The sequence below is a fragment of the Drosophila eugracilis genome, unplaced genomic scaffold (genome assembly GCF_018153835.1).
Source record: "Drosophila eugracilis isolate 14026-0451.02 unplaced genomic scaffold, ASM1815383v1 contig_47, whole genome shotgun sequence".
Taxonomy (NCBI): Eukaryota; Metazoa; Arthropoda; class Insecta; order Diptera; family Drosophilidae; genus Drosophila; species Drosophila eugracilis.
Genome location: NW_024573338.1, coordinates 3,247,235 through 3,266,561, shown reverse-complemented (window position 1 = coordinate 3,266,561; position 19,327 = coordinate 3,247,235). Strand labels below are relative to the sequence as shown.

Sequence of the window (19,327 nt, the reverse complement as noted above, 5' to 3'; positions counted from 1 at the left end):
GGCATGTTGGCAGTAGCCGGCTTTGGAAGATTTTTCTCTGAAATCTTCTCCGGGCACGATTTTTGTGATTCCCCTGGTGACGATGGCGTTCCACTGGTGCGACAACAACCTGCACACAACCGTGTTCACGCCGCGCGACTTCCAGGTGGAGCTGTTGGCCGCCGCCTACGAGCGGAACACGATTATCTGTCTGGGCCATCGTAGCTCCAAGGAATTCATAGCCCTCAAGCTGCTCCAGGAACTGTCGCGACGCGGTCGAAAACGTGGTCGGGTCAGTGTCTACCTAAGTTGCGAGGTGGGGGCCAGTACTGAACCATGCTCTATCTATACAATGCTTACCCATTTGACGGACCTGAGGGTGTGGCAGGAGCAGCCGGACATGCAAATTCCCTTTGACCACTGCTGGACGGACTATCACGTGTCCATCTTACGGCCAGAAGGATTTCTTAGCCTGCTCCTTGGTCGTGAACTGTTGCTGAGCAACGTAGAACTGATTGTGCTGGAGGATTGTCACGATAGTGCAGTTTATCAGAGAATAATCCCGATCTTTGAGGAGTACGTTCTACCGGCCGCCCCGGTGGACAGGCCACGCATTCTCGGATTGGCTGGACCACTGCACAGCGCCGGATGTGAGCTGCAACAATTGAGTGTCATGCTGGCCACCCTGGAGAGAAATGTGCTCTGCCGGATCGAGACTGCAAGTGATATCGTCACTGTGCTCCGATACTGTTCCCGGCCGCATGAGTATATCGTACAGTGCGCCCCTTTTGAGTTGGACGAGCTGTCCCTGGTGCTGGCCGACGTCCTTAATACTCACAAGTCATTTCTGTCAGATCACCGATATGACCCTTATGAGATCTACGGCACAGACCAATTTATGGAGGAACTGAAGGGTAATTTTAAGAAATCCAAGTAAAATATCGTTCATTAACTTAGTCATTTATCAATTACAGACATACCAGATCCCAAGGTGGATCCGTTGAACGTCATAAACTCACTATTAGCCGTGTTGCACGAGATGGGACCATGGTGCACCCATCGGGCTGCACAGCACTTTTATCACACCAACGAGAAGCTGAAAGTTAAGACTCCGCACGAACGGCACTATCTGCTGTACTGTCTTGTGAGCACAGCCCTCATACAACTGCACGCACTCTGCGATCACGCGTTCCAACGGCATCAAGGATCTAGCGGAGATATACGACAGACCATTGAACGCTATTCTAGCCCCAAGGTGCGACGCCTGCTGCAGACGTTGCGGTGCTTTAAGCCGGAAGAGGTGCACACACAGGCCGATGGATTACGCAGGATGCGGCAACAGGTGGATCAAGCGGACTTTAACCGACTTTCACAAGTGCTGGAAAGCAAGTGCCGGGTGGTAGACCAAATAGAGCAACAGACCATGGAGACACGAGCCCTAGTGGCCAATCTCGAGCAGATTCTCCATACGTCAGATGACAAACAGCCGTCCAAAAACACTTCTCGTGTAGCTCATATATCTGCCCAGACGAAGGCTAAAACTGCCAGCACTTCTACCAGTGGCCAACCCCGAACCCGCAGACGAGTGTACACGCGACGTCACCACCGGGATCAACATGATGGCAGCGATACGCTCTGTGCGCTGATCTATTGCAATCAGAACCATACGGCGAGAGTGCTTTTTGACCTGCTGGCGGAAATAAGTAAACGTGATCCCGATCTGAAGTTCCTACGCTGTCAGTACACCACGGACCGAGTGGCTGATCCTACCACGGAGCCCAAGGAGGCTGAGTTAGAGCACCGACGACAGGAGGAAGTGCTCAAACGATTCCGTATGCACGACTGTAATGTACTAATCGGTACTTCTGTACTAGAAGAGGGTATTGATGTGCCAAAGTGCAATCTAGTAGTGCGTTGGGATCCGCCCACCACTTATCGCAGTTATGTTCAGTGTAAAGGTCGTGCCAGAGCAGCGCCTGCATATCATGTAATCCTTGTGGCACCCAATTACGATAGCCCAACTGTAGGACCGGTGGAACTGAGTGATCAAAGTCATCGCTTCATTTGCGGGACATCTGGAACAGGAGATACTACAGAGGCAGACAGTGACTCGGATGACTCGGCAATGCCAAACTCTTACGGCTCGGATCCGTATACTTTTGGTACGACCCGCGGAACAGTGAAAATTCTAAATCCCGAAGTGTTTAGTAAACAGCCGCCAACGGCATGCGACATCAAGCTGCAAGAGATCCAGGACGAATCGCCGTCTACAGCTTTATTGGACACAAGTAATTCCAGCGACGAGGCCGTCAGCATGAGTAACACCTCTCCAAGTGAGAGCAGTACGGAACGAAAATCCAGGCGCGCTCGGTGTGAACTGGCACTACCAGCCGACATAGAGTTTACCGATAATCCCACTCCCGAAATAGATACCGTTGATCGATTAGCCAACACCACCAAAGACTTGGTGCATCAAATGGCACAGTATCGCGAGATCGAACAGATGCTGCTGTCCAAATGTGCTAACACAGAGCCACCAGAGCAGGAGCAGAGAGAGGCAGAGCGCTTCAGTGCCTGCCTGGCGGCATATCGACCCAAGCCGCATCTCCTCACCGGTGCCTCCGTGGATCTCGGAAGTGCCATAGCCCTGGTCAACAAGTACTGCGCTCGTCTGCCCAGTGACACCTTCACAAAGCTGACTGCCTTGTGGCGCTGCACTCGAACCGAAAGAGCTGGGGTGATCTTGTTTCAGTACACACTCCGATTGCCTATTAACTCGCCATTGAAGCACGACATTGTGGTAAGTTTGTAAAATATCGTCAACATAAAGGAACATTAGCATTTTAATAATCTTTTTTGTAGGGTTTACCGATGTCCACTCAGACTTTGGCTCGTCGACTGGCAGCCTTGCAGGCATGTGTTGAGCTACATAGGATAGGTGAACTGGACGACCAGTTGCAGCCTATTGGTAAAGAGGGATTCCGCGCCTTGGAACCAGATTGGGAGTGTTTCGATTTAGAGCCAGAGGACGAGCAGATTGTCCAGCTTAGCGATGAACCTCGTCCCGGAACGACTAAAAGGCGTCAGTACTATTACAAACGCATTGCTTCCGAGTTCTGCGATTGCCGTCCGGTGGCAGGTGCACCATGCTATCTATATTTCATCCAGCTAACGCTTCAGTGTCCAATTCCGGAAGAGCAAAATACGCGCGGACGCAAAATTTATCCACCCGAAGACTCCCAGCAGGGCTTTGGCATTCTCACCACCAAACGCATTCCGAAATTAAGTGCTTTCTCGATATTCACACGTTCCGGTGAAGTGAAGGTTTCTCTGGAGTTAGCCAAGGATCGCGTAATCCTAACCAGTGAGCAGATTGAGTGCATAAACGGTTTTCTGAACTACACATTCACCAATGTACTACGGCTACAAAAGTTCCTCATGCTCTTCGATCCCGACTCCACCGAGAACTGTGTCTTCATTGTGCCCACAGTGAAGTCGACACAGGGTGAAAAGCATATCGACTGGAAATTCTTGGAGCTAATCCAGGCCAATGGAAATACAATGCCTCAGGCAGTGCCCGATGAGGAGCGGCAGGCACAGGAGTTTGATGCTCAACGTTTCCAGGATGCCGTAGTGATGCCATGGTATCGCAACCAGGATCAACCGCAATATTTCTATGTGGCTGAGATATGTCCACATCTTTCACCACTTAGCTGCTTTCCTGGCGACAACTACCGCACGTTCAAGCACTATTACCTCGTCAAGTATGGTCTAACCATACAGAATGCCTCGCAGCCACTGTTGGACGTGGATCACACAAGTGCTCGCTTGAACTTCCTTACCCCACGATATGTGAATCGCAAAGGCGTAGCACTGCCCACCAGTTCTGAGGAGACGAAAAGGGCAAAACGCGAGAATCTGGAGCAGAAGCAGATTCTAGTGCCGGAGCTGTGCACTGTGCATCCTTTTCCGGCCTCATTGTGGCGCACTGCCGTGTGTCTACCCTGCATCTTATACCGCATCAATGGACTTCTCTTGGCTGACGATATTCGGAAACAGGTTTCTGAGGATCTCGGGCTAGGAAGGCAGCAGATCGAGGAGGAGGATTTCGAATGGCCCATGCTGGACTTTGGGTGGAGTTTATCGGAAGTGTTGAAGAAATCGCGGGAGTCTAAACAGAAGGATTCCCTTAAGGAGGCTTTAGTCAATGGTAAAGACTTAATCGATGATAAAAATGAGTCAGGAAAAAAAGAATCCGAGCAAGATGAGGATTCAAAAGTCGATAAAGTGGAGAAGAGTGCCATCGAACTTATTATTGAGGGTGAACAAAAGCTACAAGAGGCAGATGATTTTATTGAGATAGGCACTTGGTCAAATGACATGGCCGACGACATAGCCAGTTTTAATCAAGATGACGATGAAGAGGATGATGCCTTTCACCTTCCAGTTCTTCCTGCCAACGTTAAGTTCTGTAAGTTTTCTTTTGTAACCCAAGCAGAATGAGGAATAATCCAAACTATATCTTTCAGGTGATCAACAGACACGCTATGGCTCACCAACGTTTTGGGATGTGAGCAATGAGGAAGGTAGCTTTAAGGCTCCGAAGCACAGTCAGCCTCAACAGAGCAGAAAAAGCAAAGGAAAAGTTCCAGCAGAGCCAACATTCAACTATTATGATTCGGACAATTCGCTGGGCTCCAGCTATGACGATGATGATAATGGAGGACCGATAAATTATATGCATCACAACTACAGTTCGGATGAGGACAATGTGGCGGATGACATTGATGCCGGTCGCATTGCTTTTACTTCCAAGAACGAGGCGGAGACCATCGAAACAGCTCAAGAAGTGGAGAAGCGCCAAAAACAGCTTTCCATCATTCAGGCGACGAATGCTAATGAGAGGCAATACCAGGAGACAAAGAACCTGTTGATTGGATTCAACTTCGAACAAGAGAAGGAAGAGGATCAGGAAAGAATTCCCAGTGGCAAATACGAACAATCCATAGCTAAACTTAAGACAGAGATTGAAAGCTGCGGTATGCTGGTGGCCCACGACCAGCAGTTGGTTCTGAAACGAAGTGATTCCACTGAAGCTCGGGTTGCCAAGGATTCGATGATAGAGCTGTTAAAGCAGCTGCTACCATATGTAGAAGAAGAGCTGATAGTAGAAAAATTAGGTGATAGACGCGAACTGCTGCTGTCGGACTTGGAGAATCTAAATGCAGATTGGGTGTCTCGGCATGAGCCGGAGACCTATAGCGTCTTGGGATGCGGAGATAGTTTTGACAACTACAACGATCATCATCGACTGAACTTGGAAGCAAAACAGCTGGAACTTCGGTTTGATAGAAAAGAAATTCAGCCACAAACTCCCAAGAAAGACATTTCATCATCGATACTTCCTGCGGGATTCAGCTTCGATCGTCAACCGAATCTAGTGGGCCATCCAGGACCCAGTCCCAGCATAATTTTGCAGGCCCTAACCATGTCCAATGCCAACGATGGCATTAATCTGGAGCGCCTGGAGACCATTGGTGATTCTTTTCTCAAATACGCCATTACCACCTATTTGTATATTACTTACGAAAACGTACACGAGGGCAAGCTTAGTCACCTGCGCTCCAAGCAGGTGGCCAATCTTAATCTTTATCGCCTGGGAAGGCGCAAGAGGCTGGGCGAGTACATGATAGCCACAAAGTTTGAACCGCACGATAACTGGCTACCACCCTGCTACTACGTGCCCAAGGAACTGGAAAAGGCGCTCATAGAAGCAAAGATCCCAACGCATCACTGGAAACTGGCCGATCTGTTGGATATCAAAAACCTGAGCAGCGTACAAATCTGCGAGATGGTTCGAGAAAAAGCCGAAGCATTGGGCTTGGAGCAGACTGGAGCTGCCCAGAATGGCCAGCTAGACGACTCCAATGACAGCTGCAATGATTTTAGCTGCTTCATTCCTTACAATCTCGTTTCGCAGCACAGCATTCCGGATAAGTCCATAGCCGATTGCGTTGAAGCACTGATTGGAGCCTATCTCATTGAGTGCGGTCCGCGTGGAGCACTACTCTTTATGGCCTGGCTGGGTGTAAGAGTGCTACCATTCACCAAGCAACTGGAGGCTGCAAACGAGGAGGAACGAATACCAGGAAGCACGAGGTCAAACACGGATAAAATGGTTACGGTTTATGGCGCATGGCCGACGCCACGCAGTCCTTTGCTACACTTTGCCCCCAACGCCTCGAAGGAGCTGGACCAACTGCTAAGTGGTTTTGAGGAGTTCGAGGAGAGTCTGGGGTACCAATTCCGAGATAGGTCCTACCTTCTGCAAGCCATGACACATGCCAGTTATACTCCCAATCGACTGACGGATTGCTACCAGCGATTGGAGTTTCTGGGTGACGCAGTGTTGGATTACCTTATAACACGGCATTTATACGAAGATCCCCGCCAGCATTCGCCAGGCGCTTTAACGGATTTGCGGTCAGCGCTGGTGAACAATACAATTTTCGCCTCCCTTGCAGTACGCCATGGCTTCCACAAATTCTTCCGTCATCTTTCGCCGGGTCTTAACGATGTAATTGATCGCTTCGTGAGAATCCAGCAGGAGAATGGTCACAGCATCAGTGAGGAGGTAAATTATAGTTCTTCCTTACAGTTTCATTATTTATTGGTCTGCCTTGTTTTAGTACTACTTGCTGTCCGAGGAAGAGTGCGATGATGCGGAGGACGTTGAGGTGCCCAAGGCTTTGGGCGATGTTTTTGAGTCGATAGCAGGTGCCATCTTTCTCGATTCCAACATGTCCCTAGATGTGGTGTGGCATGTCTATAGCAATATGATGAGTCCGGAAATTGAGCAATTTAGCAACTCAGTGCCAAAGTCGCCCATACGGGAACTCCTCGAGCTAGAACCGGAGACAGCCAAGTTCGGTAAGCCCGAGAAGCTGGCGGATGGGCGACGGGTGCGCGTTACCGTGGATGTCTTCTGCAAAGGAACCTTCCGTGGCATCGGGCGCAACTATCGCATTGCCAAGTGTACCGCGGCCAAATGCGCTTTGCGCCAGCTCAAAAAGCAGGGCTTAATAGCCAAAAAAGACTAAAGAGTCATCGCTGCAATTGTGTTTCATTAGTTTTAATGATCATTATTTAGATTTAAGTATATCTTTTGTATAAATCCCGAATAGATTGTATATGGTCGAATTACACAGTGATATATTTTTTCTAATATGGGTGGGTGAAACTGAACTGACCGATTGTCTGGAATATAATCAAAGTAGATAAGATATTAAATCGATGTTTAGCGATAAACGTCATCCGAAGAAAGTTAAAGATAAGTTTAAAGCGCAGTCCCCTTGTCGCACATAGAATTGCCAGAGTTTAGTGATAAGTTGGAATTTGTTAAGAATGAGTGCGGCAGTGGAGGAAATTCCCTACGAAGAACTCAAAATTGGAGATGTAGTACAAAAGGCATATAAAAAGATTTTTGTTAAGAAAAACCCTTCATTTTAGCTCATTGGTCAAGGATTTTTTGGCAGTGTATTTAAAGCCGACTGGGGAAATCTTCAGATCGCTGTGAAGAAAATACGTCCAGGTTGTCAACACAACCAAATTGAGAGGGAAGTTAGACAGCTCTCAAGGGTCAGCCATGAAAATATAGTTCAGCTCCATGGTATAACCAGGCACGAGGATACCTTTCATTTGCTGATGGAGTATGTAGATGGTGGAAATCTGGACAGCTTTCTGACAGCGGATAGCAAACCAAGTTATACCTTAGCTCATGCGTTCAACTGGGCCTTCCAGATTGCTCAGGTATTACGTATGTCTGATAAGCAAATTTCTGGTGCGAAATAATGCGAATGTTTGTGCTTTGCAGGGGTTAGCTTATCTACATGCTAGGAAACCCAATGCAGTCATTCATCGCGATATCAAGCCACTCAATTCATTAATATATCTAAAGGGTCTCCGACTCAAGATCTGCGATTTCGGAACAGTCGTGGACCTATCCAAATCGATGACGGTTGATGTGGGAACCTGTAGATACAAAGCACCCGAGGTTTGTGAACATTAAGTTTTTTTAGCTGACAATAGCTTATTACATTCTTTCAAAAGGTTTTAAGAGGTCGTCACTATAATGAAAAGTGTGATGTTCACAGTTGGGCCATTACCTTTTGGGAAATATTATCGCGCAAGACGCCTTTAGAAGAACATAGAGGCACTTATGCATTGAAACTGGCTATTAACGGAGGCAAGTAGTAAGAGATTAATTAATCCCTTTTAAATATACTTAATCTATCTTTTTTTTTAAGGTGATAGGCCCTCTTTTGAAGATATTATGCCCGGTTGCCCTGGTGATATAATTAGTATATTAAGCGCTTGTTGGAACGTGGACCCTCAAAAGAGGCATTCCATGGAACTGGTTACTTATATCATGAGGAAATTTGTGAGTGAAGCAGGTCCCATTGATCCAATTGACTTTCAGTGGCCAACTTTATAATCAATTTACCATATTTGTCAATAATAAACATTTATCTATGTGAACGTTAAACACTATTTTATTTTCTTGAAAACTCTCCTGAAATATTTACATTGTATGGATTACTGTATGGACTATGCGGATAGGTTGGTCTTGGGATGGGTTCTAGCTGGGATTGGGGAGCCAAATATTCATTCAATTCAAAGTTACATCCAGTGAACTGTAGTATAGTTTGCGGAAATACAAATAGTTTTTGTTAGTTTCGTTAGCTGCGGGTATAGGTGTGTCTATGCATAAAGGGAATTTATAAAATATGATCGATCTAGGCATACGTATGTTTTACAGTATATGGATCACTAGCAATACGTTTGATAATTTTACTTAATCTCTTTAATTTTGTTTTTTTCTTTTATCTATTGAATGTAAATTTAAAAAAATTAAATGTTAAAACGCTTTAATAAATATATTTATATGTGTGTTTGTATATATATTTTGCTTGCTTGTTAAAAACAAAATGATCCTCGCTCATGAGTTGGTTAGTTACACAATGGAAAACTGTAACGTTTCGTAGAGTTTCGTTTTTTTTGTTTTGGAGTATAATTGTTTCGTTAATTATAGGTTTGTTTTGGTTTTTCATTTTTAATAAATGTTACATACTTTAAACTTATATATATATCTATATATATATTTATATATATATAAACATGCGTGTATGTAAGCATAGTTTATTTAATTCAATTGGTTTTGGTATAATTGTTGTTTTTATACTCGCTATAATTGTTTTCGTTTCGTCTTTTTTTTCACCGCACGTTCCTGCCTACGATTTGTTCAATGTCTTCATATATATGTATATATGGATGTTCAAGCATATATATTTCCCTTTGTATTGTTGTAATTTAGGTCGCATTTAATTTTGGTTGCATTTGCTTTACTTAATTTCGGCGTGTAATCAAAATGTTCTCGTTAAATAACAAAAACAAACGAAACCAAATCCAAAAATAGGCGACAATTAGATGATTTGCGAGATTTTATGGACGAATTATGAATGTTTTAATTAATGGGATAACAATTCAATTATTGAAAAGGATGGCATAAATATAGTTCTTGCGTTATCGCCAATACTCATACCTTATGCTTGTTTTTCAATTAAAAAAATTAGATCTTATCCTAACCTAACCAGGAAGTTTACCTTAAAAAATACAAATAAAATAATATCTTAAAGTGTTAACAAAAGGTGTCATAAACATTTTATTGTTTGTCATTTGCATGTGATATGTTTTCGAGTGTGGTAAGAACACAAATATATCAATAAATAATTAAAAAATAGGTGGTTACACAAAAGATACTTTTACAAAAAACGAATTAATACACTTAAAAATCGGCTTAAACGATAACTGAACGGCTCGGGGACATTCTGGACAGTTTGGTTAAACTATTTTACAAAAGGTAAAAGAGCAACTCATATTCGAGTACAATGAGTGTTAGTCGCACAATACAACTGGGACAAACACATATGTAATTTAAAATATTCGAAACGGATTCATAGAGCACTAAAAGAAAATATTATAAAAGCGTAATCGGCATGAAACGTTGACAATGACGATGGGACATTGTGCTAAATATGTCGTGGTTACCTAGTCTTCTCTCGATTACGTACATATAAAAATTCTAATTTAGATTCTGCTCACGATTAGGTTTTGAGATACATGTGGAGTACATTGCTATCTATATGTAGCTGAGTATGAGTACAATATTGTAAAGAGGCCTAATTTCAACTGGCACTTGCTCTCCTTACTGATTTCTACGGAAAAGCAAGCTCTAAAAGTTGGTTACAATGTTTGTGGAACTCATTGGGCATGCAATTTGTATATACGAGTGAGGGGATTTGTTTAATGCGATTAGCTTTTTCAGAATTCCTAGACGTACATACATGTGACTGACTTGTCTGACTGACTACATGATAGATGTGGGTCGTGTGTTTGTGGCTTGTCTACGATTACCTTTCGAAACGAACACAAAATAAACTCATTGGGGAAACCTCATCTAAACAAATGCCGAGTACTATGAGATGGTTGTAGTGGGTGGGTGGGGTAGTTGATGGCTACGGATTTTTTGGTTTGAAATGGTCATGATATACACAATCATAATTATAACATATTCGTTTTAGCTGCAAATTGCTTCTGTTCTTGAGTCTGATTTAAATCGAAATCTATGTGTCTGTGTGTGTTGTTCTTGTTGTTGGTTGGTTGCTATATACTTAGTCTACAGAACGACGTCAGGCAGGTCGTGCGGCCTTGCCTAGGCGCGCATTTGGTTTTCATGTACGATTTTCCTCTCCTTATAGTAGATCTCCTCCGACTCCTTGTCACAGAGTAGCAGGACAACGGCCCCGAACAGGAAGATGGCCGCTCCCCAGCCAACGCCATAGGCCCAGCCGAATTCCCAGACTCGCCGATTAGCTAAAATATTTAAAAACAAGTATTTCTTAAAGTTCTTCTCACAAAGTTTACTAATCATACCCATACCATACGTAAGCTCGCCGGCAAAGCACACGGGATAGACGATCAAAGCGGACAGCACGGCCAGCACTGTAAAATAAGTTTAGTATTTGATTCTCTCATACATTTGGTTCGTTACTTACAGGATACAAGCATCACCAATACCGCTATACGATAGAACTTATATTTTAGATTATGATTTTGCGTCCGGAGGCCAAGACCTGTGAGTACTGTGGCAATGACGTCCGTTATCAGGGTAATAATGCAGAGAGCAGCTGTGGCCTTAATGTAACCTTGTTTAAAATAACAAATTTTGTTCAATTAGAATGAATGTAGTTCAATCTAACCTAAATCCCTTTTATACATACCCACATCTCGGGTCCAATAGCATCCTGGCGGATCTTGGATATTAAATGGTAGCGGCGCTACCGAATCATCCTCGATGCAGTGGACAAAAAGACCTTGCCGCCAGTCAGAGGCCATCAGCCAATCTGTAGATGCCAGGGCCATGATCATCAAGGCAACCACGATGACTCCGCATATAAATGCAATCACCTGTGGCACAGAGATATTGATTAACCAATCTTAAACTTGAAGCCAAGTGCATACCTTAAGCGGCCTCGTGATTGTGATGGTCTCAATCGTTGTTGTTGGCGCCATTTTCTCCGCTGGTGGACGTAGAACACTACATACGTGATAATTAATATTAATTCCGGGGGAGGAATATATTTACTAGCTTCGAAAGCCAGTTAAACTCACCTTAACGACTATATATGCAGGCAAAGTGCTGCCCGCAGCTACTAATTGGAATGCGTTTCAATGCGTTTCTTGGTTAGTTTTGCTTAATGGGATGTTGGAAGGGTTTTTATTTTGTTTTTATTTTCGGGGCAGGCGAATAAATGCTACGCCGGTTGGCTTTAACAATCTAATATAAATGCTTCAATTGGCGTTTTATTGCTTTTGGTTTGCGCGCTGAGGTTTTTCCAATGCGTTTCGAATTTCAAATTGCTGGCGGAAGCAGCCCGTTCAACATCTGTATTACGAAAGGGTGGATTTGTTTGTTAGCGGGGCAGGAAAAAGAAAAGTTTTTGACATTCGATTAGAGCGACAATTGCGCACATTGTTCGTACGACATGTGTGTTTGTTTACATCAAGGCAGTTAAGTAAGCACCAGCAACATGCAAAAACAACTCGAGCAACAACACCACGAAAAGACTATGGGACACTATTAAGGGCTTACGAGATATTCCAAATCAACCTGCAGCAAATGGCAATTAAACGAACAGAGGACAAACTAAAAGGTTTTAATGAACAAAAGAAGCTAATATTAAGATTAATATTAAAATTTATTACATTAAATTTATTTATTTATTTAAAATGGTTCAAGTTTATCGTTGTGAAACATACACTAAAAAGCTTCTTTTAAGTCTAATACCCCAGAATAAGCTATATTATCTTGACCACAACTGTAGGCACCATTGTATGTCATGGATTAACTGTTGCAATTTAGAAAACAATGCGTTGCCACAGTTGAATGAGTTTCGGATTGTTTAAATTAAAATCGCTCTATTGTGACAGACAGAAGCGCGGCGGAATATTTGAGTCTGTGAGGGGGTAACCCCAAATGACAAAAGACGGAAGCTGGGGCTGATGAGGTGCAGCCCCCACATAAATTATGCTGCGAGGCAACTGCAACTAAGCAATTTTATTGCTGGAAATACCGATATGCTAATTATCCATTCGCATTGTTATACCCTAACTGACTTCACATATATTTTGATCAGCATATTGATCAGTTTGCCCATCCTGAATACTATCGACTTTAAAGGTTTATCGTTTTCAATAACGCAGTTTTTGTACCTAAATTTAAATTATATATTTCCCATTCTTTTAAAAAGTCACTAGGGTATATAAAACTCGACTTGACAAATTCGCACGTTTCCCTCCCAATTTTTAATATCTTCAAGATGCAGATACGCTAACAAAGATACGTATGTATGTATAAACATACTATGAACTACATAGCTGAAGCGTCTAACGAATAGCGAGATATATTTCGATGGACCAGACAGAGATAATATAGATTTATTTATAGCGGCTAGAAATGTTGAATAAAAACAAAATACGAGAAACAATTTCGCAGATGAGCGAATATGGACTTTGTGTGCTGGTATGTGTGTTTCTGTGTGTGTGTGGGTGAGTGGCATGGCAACAGGATCATAACGGTTAATTGCTATATAGAACGTAACGGTAACGGCAGGCAAAATTGGGGCAAACGGCCAAATGCAAAACAACAACAATGACAAGGGCGAGGGTATTTCCACATATACATATGTAAATATATGTAAGTGTGTGTGTGTGTTTTTTGAGGGAAAACGGAAGCAAAACAAAATGCGAATTGTTTAAGTTCAGAAATATACCTTTCCTTGTAATAGTCCAGAGTTACCGATTCGGAATCAAATTCTGAATAATCTGGTAGCGATTCGGCATCAAAGGAGCTCATTCCGCTGAGCGTGTAATTGGGCAAGACGTTCATTTTGTTGTTGTAACCAGCAAGGTTGCTTTGGTGCTGATGCTGATGTTGTTGCTGATGCATTGTTGTTTTTCTGCTTTTCTACTACGTTTGTTTTTGAAATTTCTTTATAACAATATGTCACACGCACAAACACACACACGCCCACGAATCTGACTGCTATATTTTTTCTCTATTCTCTTTTCGCTGCCTTTTCACACTCTCGCCGTCTGCTAGGCACTTTCGCCAAATTATTCGTTGCTCTTCGTTTTTACCTGTTCACTGTCAAACTGCTTAAAAAAGCTATGTCGCTTTTCACTTTTACATGTTCCTCGACCACTGACTTTTCTATATAATCAAAAAATAAAAACGACGAAAATAATAATGTTTTGCTTCCCTCATAGAGCTGGAACAAAAATCGATGTTTTTTTGACACTAGCGAAAAAAGTCGTGCATCTATCGATTACCTAAAATGGTACGAAATACGATATTCACTTTTGTTGATATATTTATATAAAATACTATTATTTTTGCCAAACAATTTAATATTATTTTTTATATAGAAAAATAAGTTACATATTAAAGTACTTGACTTGTTTTAGAAACACGTACGACATTAATAACATTATATGATCCGATGTATATCGGATTTAACAATCACTGCTCATCCCGGGACATTAAATCCATAAAAACAGTGTGACCATTGGATGCAAAACGAGAATGTATGAAATCGGCGTCGCGTGGCTTGGATAGATTATCGAACAAAACAACATTCATTACAAGCCGTAGATCCAGTGTTTATCCTATAGATTTCGCGGTGAGCTACCCGAGGAATCCATGGCTACGGATATGGTGTCTAACGGTGAGAACTTCACCCAGCACTTAACCGGCAACGGCGACGACGACGTGATCTGTCCCACATGCGACGTTAAGATCAAGCGCAGTCAGGTGGCCGATCACTGTCAAGTAGAGATGGAGCGCTTACACAACACCGTTGCCAATTCGCCGGCTCAGTCTGCAGGGTCAACGGCAACGTCCGCGGCACCAGAAACCGGAACGGGATCGGGAGGCAGACAGCCGTGGAGCGTATTCCAGCGAGTGCAGCGCAACCGACAGGCTCGACAGCGTCAGCGCACTAGAAAGCGTCCGGCATCCCCGGGTGCACCACCTACGGCAGCGGCAGCACCTCCGCCTCCTGTAGTAGCACCTCCGCCCTCAGCTCCAGAATCCAGTCAACCCACCTGCCCCGTGTGCAATACTAACTTTCCGCAATCCAACATTCAGGAGCATGTCAATCAGTGCCTGCGCCAGAGCCGTCGAAATGGACAGGCCAATGGTGAGCGGCATTCCAGCGATGACTCAGAGGACAGCGAGGAATACGAGGAGTATGAGTGGGCAGGCCAAAAGCGCATCCGTGTATCTACACTCGTGAAGGGAGGCTATTCCGCATTGGGTCTAGGTCAGACGATTAAATATAATGGCAGCCACCAGTCGCAGGATGATGAAGACGAGGATCTCAATGTGGACGAGGATGACACGCACATCTACGGGCCAACGCAATATGGAGAGGGTGATGTGATTCCGTTGGTAAAAGAAGACCCAGAGGGTAATGTTTCCGAGGCCGATGTTACCAGTTATGTTCGCCGTCTAATCTCGTCGAGCGATGGGCCCAAGGCCAATCATTCCAACGAAGCCACCGAACAAGAGACTGCCACTACCAGCAACCATATGGAGGCGCCACCAACCAGGGAGGAGCCATCTACGTCGCGGTCAACGCGATCCGCTTCTCAGAACCAGCAGCAGGTTATCGAATCGCTGAAGGCCAAATTGCGGCTATATGAGAAGCAGGCGCAGGGCAGGTACAAATGCCTGATCTGCATCGATGACTACAAGAATCCCGCCATCTCCGTATCCTGCTGGCACGTCCACTGCGAGCAGTGCTGGCTGCAAACTCTTGGAGCTAGAAAGCTGTGCCCGCAGTGCAATTCGATTACCACGCCAAAGGACCTGCGGCGCATCTACCTGTAGGAGTCCATTTGTTATCCCCGCTGCCCAATTGCTTGCGCCAATAACCCGGCTTTGCTCCTAACGCAGCTGTAGATGATAACCCTATACATATTATTTATATAGATAACAGATACCGATTATATTACGTGACATTACAATAAGCCTAATATGTAACTATTACAATAAACTACAGAAATACATAAATTATATACGGCTGAGTTTATATGAATTATAGTATTCTTGATAAAGTATGGATTCTGAAAAAAAAGTATTATTTAGACTTTTATCTAATGTTAAATTATATATTTTACGAATATAGTTTTTGCATACAATATTATTTACTGTGTAGCTGTTTGTTGTGATGGCCAGTTATCGATAAAAAAATAATTTTCAAATTAGTGATGATCACGTCTCGTGTTGCTTATCGTAATTAAGTTCTCAGTTGTTTGAATTAACAATTTCGTAATATATAAATTAAACAATCAAAATAAATCACAATTGAACTTGGTTGACATTATAAATAGTGAATACTTTGATATATGTATTGAAAACTCTCGAAATTTAAAATTCTGTAAGCGTGCTTTTTGACAACTTGAATATCGTTTGTTTTGTAAAAGTTTATCACGTGTTCAACTCTATCACATTTTGCCTGGTTTTCTGTCCAATTGCTCCACCATGTCCGGCTCCGGTGGGATTTAAATTAAAGTACCTGATCTAAAAGCTAATGTCGTCTCTCTTGCAGGTGTCAATCCCTTTGCCAAGTTCCAGAAATCGTTCTCCCAGGACGGCAGCATCTACAAGTATTTTGATCTACCCTCTATTGATGATAAATATGGTGAATAGTCATGCTAGTCTTTATTATTGTTATAGTTATCTTTAAGATTTTTTTCCTTCGTAGATTCACTGCCCTTTTCCATTCGCGTTCTGCTGGAATCCACGGTGCGTAACTGCGACAATTTCCATGTATTGGAGAAGGACGTGCAGAGCATTCTGGGATGGACACCCCTGCTAAAGCAGGAAACCAGCGATGTGGAGGTTTCCTTCAAGCCAGCACGTGTTATATTGCAGGTGGGTGATTCTCAAGCCTTACATATATGTTTTCTAAACGGGATTTTAAAATTTCAGGACTTTACTGGTGTTCCCGCTGTCGTGGACTTTGCTGCTATGCGGGATGCAGTACGCGAACTGGGCGGCGATCCCGAGAAAATTAATCCCATCTGCCCCGCAGATCTGGTTATCGATCATTCCGTTCAGGTTGATTTTATTCGCTCCTCGGACGCATTGACCAAGAACGAATCCTTGGAGTTCCAGCGCAACAGGGAGCGATTCACCTTCCTGAAATGGGGAGCCCGTGCCTTTGACAATATGCTGATTGTGCCACCCGGTTCTGGCATTGTTCACCAAGTTAATCTGGAGTACCTAGCCCGAGTGGTCTTTGAGACCGACGATTCCACGGATGGTTCGAAGATCCTGTATCCTGATAGCGTCGTAGGTACCGACTCCCACACCACCATGATCAATGGTTTAGGTGTGTTGGGCTGGGGCGTTGGTGGCATCGAGGCAGAGGCTGTGATGTTAGGCCAGTCTATATCCATGTTGCTACCCGAGGTGATTGGCTATAAGCTGGAGGGAAAACTGGGTCCTCTGGCTACCTCCACTGATCTCGTACTGACTATCACCAAGCATTTACGTCAGCTGGGCGTCGTGGGCAAGTTCGTGGAGTTCTACGGTCCCGGAGTGGCGGAGCTAAGTATTGCTGATCGTGCCACTATCAGTAACATGTGCCCCGAATATGGAGCTACTGTTGGTTACTTTCCAATTGATGAGAACACGCTTAGCTACATGCGGCAGACCAGTGAGTGTATTCTTTATTACACTTGGTTATTCTTGAATCTTTCATGGATTTTTTTTAACAGATCGCTCTGAAAAGAAGATTGATATCATCCGACAGTATCTAAAGGCTACTCGACAACTGCGTGACTATGCCGTTGCGGATCAGGACCCCCATTACACAGAGGTGGGTAACACTCATGCTTATATTGTACCACTTGTTAAAAGTTTCTCGCGTAGTCTATCACCCTGGATTTATCCACTGTGGTTACCTCGGTTTCGGGCCCCAAGCGTCCGCATGATCGCGTGTCGGTTTCCAGCATGTGCGAGGATTTCAAGTCGTGCCTTATCAGTCCCGTGGGATTCAAGGGATTCGCCGTACCGCCAAGTGCCTTATCTGCAAGTGGTGAGTTTCAGTGGGACGATGGCAAGAGCTACACGATAGGCCATGGATCTGTTGTGATTGCGGCCATTACTTCCTGTACAAACACTTCCAATCCCTCGGTGATGTTGGGAGCCGGCCTTTTGGCAAAGAATGCCGTGCAGAAGGGCTTAAGTATTCCACCTTATATCAAGACCTCATTGTCCCCTGGATCTGGTGTGGTTACCTACTATCTCAGAGAGTCTGGAGTGATTCCCTTTCTGGAACAGCTGGGATTCAACATTGTGGGTTATGGATGCATGACCTGCATAGGCAACTCGGGCCCGCTTGATGAGAACGTGGTCAACACCATCGAGAAAAATGGGCTCGTGTGTTGTGGAGTCCTGTCGGGAAATCGTAACTTTGAGGGTCGAATTCATCCCAATACTAGAGCCAACTATTTGGCCAGTCCACTGCTGGTAATTGCCTACGCTATTGCCGGGCGCGTGGATATAGATTTCGAAACGGAGCCTTTGGGCGTAGATGCCAATGGCAAGAAGGTATTCCTGCGCGATATCTGGCCTACGCGCAGCGAGATTCAGGAGGTGGAGCACAAACACGTCATTCCCGCAATGTTCCAGGAAGTCTACAGTGAGTATTACTGCCTCGAGAAATGTTAAAACTACACAGTAACGCATCATTTTACAGGCAAAATTCAGCTGGGATCCAAAGAATGGCAGACGTTGGAGGTGTCTGATGGCAAGTTGTATCCCTGGAGTGGGGTGTCCACCTATATTAAACGACCGCCCTTCTTTGAGGGCATGACCCGTGAGCTGCCCAAACTAAAAAGCATCGAGAAGGCTCGCTGTCTCCTGCTGCTTGGAGATTCAGTGACCACCGATCACATCTCGCCAGCCGGTTCTATTGCCCGGAAGTCTCCTGCGGCGCGTTATTTGTCGGAACGCGGTCTGACACCTCGGGACTTCAATTCGTATGGCTCTAGGCGTGGCAATGATGCAGTGATGGCGCGCGGAACCTTTGCTAACATCCGCCTGGTCAATAAACTGGCCTCAAAAACCGGACCCAATACCGTTCACCTGCCCAGTGGCGAAGAGATGGATATTTTCGATGCAGCGGAGCGTTATGCGGAGGAGGGAACGCCCCTTGTTCTGGTGGTGGGCAAGGACTACGGCAGTGGAAGCTCACGCGATTGGGCCGCCAAGGGTCCATTCCTGCTGGGAATTAAGGCGGTGATCGCGGAGTCGTATGAGCGCATTCATCGTTCTAATCTTGTAGGCATGGGCATCATTCCGCTACAATTCCTGCCGGGTCAAAACGCCGAAATCCTCAACCTAAGTGGCCGGGAGGTCTTTAACATTGTCCTTCCAGAGGGTGAGCTGAGTCCAGGTCAGAAGATTCCAGTTGAGGCCAATGGTAATGTCTTTGAGACTACTTTGCGCTTCGATACCGAGGTGGACATTACGTACTACAAGAACGGTGGCATTTTAAACTATATGATCCGCAAAATGCTGGATTAGTGATTGCTTTAACTTTTATATTCCACGTTCCATGTGCATTTCTAACTGACCGTTATTTGTTATTATATGATGGTAAATAAAGCTTGATGCTTCATCTAAGAGATGTTTTTTATTTCAATTTAATCTAAT

The 19,327-nt window shown here is 44.3% G+C and overlaps 5 protein-coding genes across 8 annotated transcripts; 4 read left to right on the top strand and 1 right to left on the bottom strand.

Annotated features, from left to right (window-relative positions):
- The first annotated feature begins 11 nt into the window (after positions 1-11).
- LOC108115653 (endoribonuclease Dcr-1) lies at positions 12-7,182 on the top strand. The gene is made up of 5 exons (XM_017227208.2): positions 12-893; positions 954-2,779; positions 2,842-4,450; positions 4,509-6,613; positions 6,669-7,182. The coding sequence occupies exons 1-5, from the start codon at positions 83-85 to the stop codon at positions 7,077-7,079; spliced, it is 6,762 nt and encodes a 2,253-aa protein (XP_017082697.2). The 5' UTR covers positions 12-82; the 3' UTR covers positions 7,080-7,182.
- A 186-nt stretch (positions 7,183-7,368) lies between these two features.
- On the top strand, positions 7,369-8,524 carry LOC108115654 (mitogen-activated protein kinase kinase kinase 7). 2 transcript variants are annotated; one of them, XM_017227210.2, is made up of 5 exons: positions 7,369-7,434; positions 7,489-7,788; positions 7,853-8,032; positions 8,089-8,224; positions 8,286-8,524. In XM_017227210.2, the coding sequence occupies exons 1-5, from the start codon at positions 7,384-7,386 to the stop codon at positions 8,471-8,473; spliced, it is 855 nt and encodes a 284-aa protein (XP_017082699.1). In that variant the 5' UTR covers positions 7,369-7,383; the 3' UTR covers positions 8,474-8,524. The 2 variants fall into 2 exon arrangements, with proteins under 2 accessions (XP_017082699.1, XP_017082700.1); XM_017227211.2 differs by lacking the exon at positions 7,369-7,434 and having other exon boundaries at positions 7,710-7,795.
- A 1,144-nt stretch (positions 8,525-9,668) lies between these two features.
- On the bottom strand, positions 9,669-13,884 carry LOC108115655 (transmembrane protein 47). 3 transcript variants are annotated; one of them, XM_017227214.2, is made up of 7 exons: positions 13,738-13,884; positions 11,710-11,983; positions 11,560-11,635; positions 11,319-11,505; positions 11,094-11,243; positions 10,972-11,040; positions 9,669-10,911 (listed from the first exon to the last, which is right to left on the bottom strand). In XM_017227214.2, exons 3-7 carry the CDS (start codon positions 11,608-11,610, stop codon positions 10,751-10,753), a joined length of 618 nt encoding a protein of 205 aa, XP_017082703.1. In that variant the 5' UTR covers positions 11,611-11,635; positions 11,710-11,983; positions 13,738-13,884; the 3' UTR covers positions 9,669-10,750. The 3 variants fall into 3 exon arrangements, with proteins under 3 accessions (XP_017082703.1, XP_017082701.1, XP_017082702.1); XM_017227212.2 differs by lacking the exon at positions 11,710-11,983 and having other exon boundaries at positions 13,371-13,884; XM_017227213.2 differs by lacking the exon at positions 11,710-11,983 and having other exon boundaries at positions 10,978-11,040; positions 13,371-13,884.
- Positions 13,885-14,154: 270 nt separating this feature from the next.
- LOC108115571 (E3 ubiquitin-protein ligase Rnf220) lies at positions 14,155-15,678 on the top strand. The gene has a single exon (XM_017227078.1). It carries the CDS (start codon positions 14,300-14,302, stop codon positions 15,488-15,490), a length of 1,191 nt encoding a protein of 396 aa, XP_017082567.1. The 5' UTR covers positions 14,155-14,299; the 3' UTR covers positions 15,491-15,678.
- A 231-nt stretch (positions 15,679-15,909) lies between these two features.
- LOC108115701 (cytoplasmic aconitate hydratase) lies at positions 15,910-19,297 on the top strand. Its single transcript, XM_017227271.1, has 7 exons — positions 15,910-16,157; positions 16,212-16,304; positions 16,368-16,537; positions 16,595-17,324; positions 17,386-17,486; positions 17,540-18,311; positions 18,369-19,297. Exons 1-7 carry the CDS (start codon positions 16,145-16,147, stop codon positions 19,196-19,198), a joined length of 2,709 nt encoding a protein of 902 aa, XP_017082760.1. The 5' UTR covers positions 15,910-16,144; the 3' UTR covers positions 19,199-19,297.
- The last annotated feature ends 30 nt before the right edge of the window (positions 19,298-19,327 follow it).